Source organism: Microtus ochrogaster, unplaced genomic scaffold (genome assembly GCF_000317375.1).
Source record: "Microtus ochrogaster isolate Prairie Vole_2 unplaced genomic scaffold, MicOch1.0 UNK68, whole genome shotgun sequence".
NCBI lineage: Eukaryota > Metazoa > Chordata > Mammalia > Rodentia > Cricetidae > Microtus > Microtus ochrogaster.
In genome coordinates this window covers 248039-250791 of record NW_004949166.1, presented here as the reverse complement: position 1 = coordinate 250791, position 2753 = coordinate 248039, and the positions used below count along the sequence as shown (strand labels likewise).

The window sequence follows — 2753 nt, the reverse complement described above, 5'->3', positions numbered from 1 at the left end:
GTATATACTAGATGCACTGTTGAGGTTCCTAGCCTCCAGCCCCACCCCTAACTACGCCGTATATACTAGATGCACTGTTGAGGTTCCTAGCATTCCCACCAGAGCCTCAGCATGCAGATAGCTTCTCAGTCCAGTGCTGCTCTGCAGGGTACTCTCTACCTCTTAGTGGGAGGAGCCTCCCTTGACCTGAATGGCTCCCCCAAGGTGTCCTCTATCTTCTTGCCCAGGCTAGCCCATGCCTACCCACCTGCACCTCCACCTTTCTGGGACTCTCATGAAGTTTCCAGTGGATAAGACACATTCCCAGTCCAATTTCTGTCCTCTTCCCAAGTTTGTCTAGAGACTACAGGCTCAGTGGCCCTGACTGGAACCTTCATCCTAAGCAAAAGGGTTTCCATTGGACCGGAGCACTTTTGGGAGTCTGCAGTGGCAGCAGGCTGTGGCTCCTGGGTGCTTTCAGAGTAGACTGAGGTATCGGGAGGCTCTGAAAGCTGCCAGGTAGTGGAAGCTGGAGGACTTTGGTGTAGGTCTTTCTGTAGCAGCAGCTTGCAGGCTGAGAGGCCCGGGTCACTAGGCTATGGCGTCTGCCCGCTCCATGTACCCGGACCCCTCCATCATGGAGACAGGCCTGACAGGCCTGCCCTCCCAGCACTTTATTTGCTATTTTTGTTAGATTCATCATAAGTACACTGGGACATGTGTTCATAGCATTTATAATGCTTTATGTTTCATGATGTTGAATGGCCAAACATTCTTGTTTGTTTTTTTTCCAGTTCTGTCTTGCTTAGAACAATATTCTCTGAAGCCCTATTAATTAATAATGGCTGTGTAGCACATGTGGGGCCCTGCTCATTTTTTATATGGCTACAGCTCTGAACACACTGTCAAGTCCTTCATGGGTGCTGAAAGCCCTTGTTCCACAGCTCCAGTGAAGCTGGGGCCTGCCCTGCCCCTCCACAACCCTGTACCAACCCCTCCTTTTAGCTGAAGTTTAGGCCAAGTCAGCACCAGGGTGTCTCAGGGAGGCCAGGCAATCATCTGAAGTCTCCCTGTCCAGTCTGCTTTGGTCTTGAGGAGGCCTCTTGGGGATGACCGAGTACCATGCTCAAACCCTGGCCTCTGTGTTGTATGGCCTTATGTCTGCTCCCCTGCTGTAGTTCAGTGGGGAGTCTTAGATCCGGGTAGGAGAGCCTCTGTCTACAGACTCCATGGCTATGGATGCAGGCTGCCTGAACATAGGAGGACATACTCTTTACAACCAGCGTGGTGTTTCCACACCTTGAGTGTCTGAGTCCCTGAGAATCCTGCCTTCCCAGTACTTTTTTGTTGTTGTTGTTGGATCCAATACTATAGGACTGTCTTGGATATGGCCACTGATTCAGGTGCTGGTGTCTTGTCACCCAGGTTTACCATGCATATTATAAGCCCCTGGAGTTCACTGTGACGGATCGAGATGCATCACAGTGCTACATAAAGGTGAGTGTGCTTAGGCCAGCAGTAGGGTGCACTGGGACGAAAAGGGAAAGCTAGTGACCGCAGGGAGTGCTCTGATGTCCGCAGGGCAGAAAGCGAATATTAGCCCTTTTCCCATGTGACAGAGTACCTGCAAAAGCAACTTAAGGAAGGGTTTATTTTGTCTCAAGTAAAAGGAATGGCTTGTGTTTGGGTCAGGAAGCAGAGAGATGGACACTGGTACTCAGCTCACAATCTTTTTTATGCAGTCTGGACCCCAGCCCATGGAATGATGCTGCCCATAGTTATAATTAACCCAATGTAGAAACTTCCTCAAGAGTTTGTAAAATTGGCAGTAATACTAACTACCACGAATGGAAACCTTTGAGGGTTGTGGAGATAGGACATAGCAAGTTCCTATGGCTGGGTGGGTTCCCAGTAGCTAAGTGATGTCAAAATCACCGTGGCTTTCAGATGGTGTGCTTGAGAGAGCCCCCACAGCTGGTGCTGGGCCTGCACTTTCTTGGCCCCAACGCTGGAGAAGTCACTCAAGGATTTGCTCTGGGGATCAAGTAAGTCATTTGACATCCTGACCATTTTGTGCTGTAGCCACTTCCCTGCCTGCACAGTTCTGTTTGTTGCTTTCACAGTAGGGGAAGCTGCTGTGTTCACATTTCTGGGGGAGGGGTTTGTACACGTCTGCAGTGGTCATTCTTCAGACTGCCCCAGGCATGGTGGTCACAGCAGGAGAGGGACTTTCTCTAGCCAAAGGTCCTAAACAGGGATGGTTGCAGCCCTGGGGCATGGCCAAAATGAATGAGGCTGAGCCCTCACTCCCCAATCCTTTTACTGTTCACTTTTGTTTCTATTTCCTGTGAACTGTCTGTTGTTGTTATTGTTGTTTTGTCTGTTCCCCTCTCCCTGAGGATTTTCTATGTAGCCCTGGCTGTCCTATAACTGGCCCTGTAGACCAATTGGTCCCAAACTCAGAGATCTGCCTCCTAAGTGCTGGGATTAAAGGTGTGTTCCACCACTCTCAGGACAAATTGTTTCTTTGTATTTCTGTGGTTTGTGCTATGATTATTTAGCTACAAGAGCTCTTTGCATATTAAGGAAATCAATATTATAAAGATGTTTAAAAGACCACCATTTAAAAGATGTTCAGAAGCCGGGCAGTGGTGGCACACGCCTTTAATCCCAGATTAAAGATCAAGGTCAGCCTGGTCTACAAGAGCTAGTTCCAGGACAGGCTCCAAAGCTACTGAGAAACCCTGTCTTGAAACCCCCCCCCCCCCCAAAAA

General features: G+C 49.2%; 1 protein-coding gene across 1 annotated transcript in view; it reads left to right on the top strand.

Moving 5' to 3' along the window:
• The window catches only part of Txnrd2 (thioredoxin reductase 2), a 52283-nt gene that overhangs the window by 45834 nt on the left and 3696 nt on the right, over positions 1 to 2753 (top strand). The window contains exons 15-16 of the mRNA XM_005369952.3: positions 1405 to 1476; positions 1927 to 2024. Of these exons, the coding sequence (XP_005370009.1) occupies positions 1405 to 1476; positions 1927 to 2024 (170 nt within the window). The remainder of the gene's footprint in view (positions 1 to 1404; positions 1477 to 1926; positions 2025 to 2753) is intronic.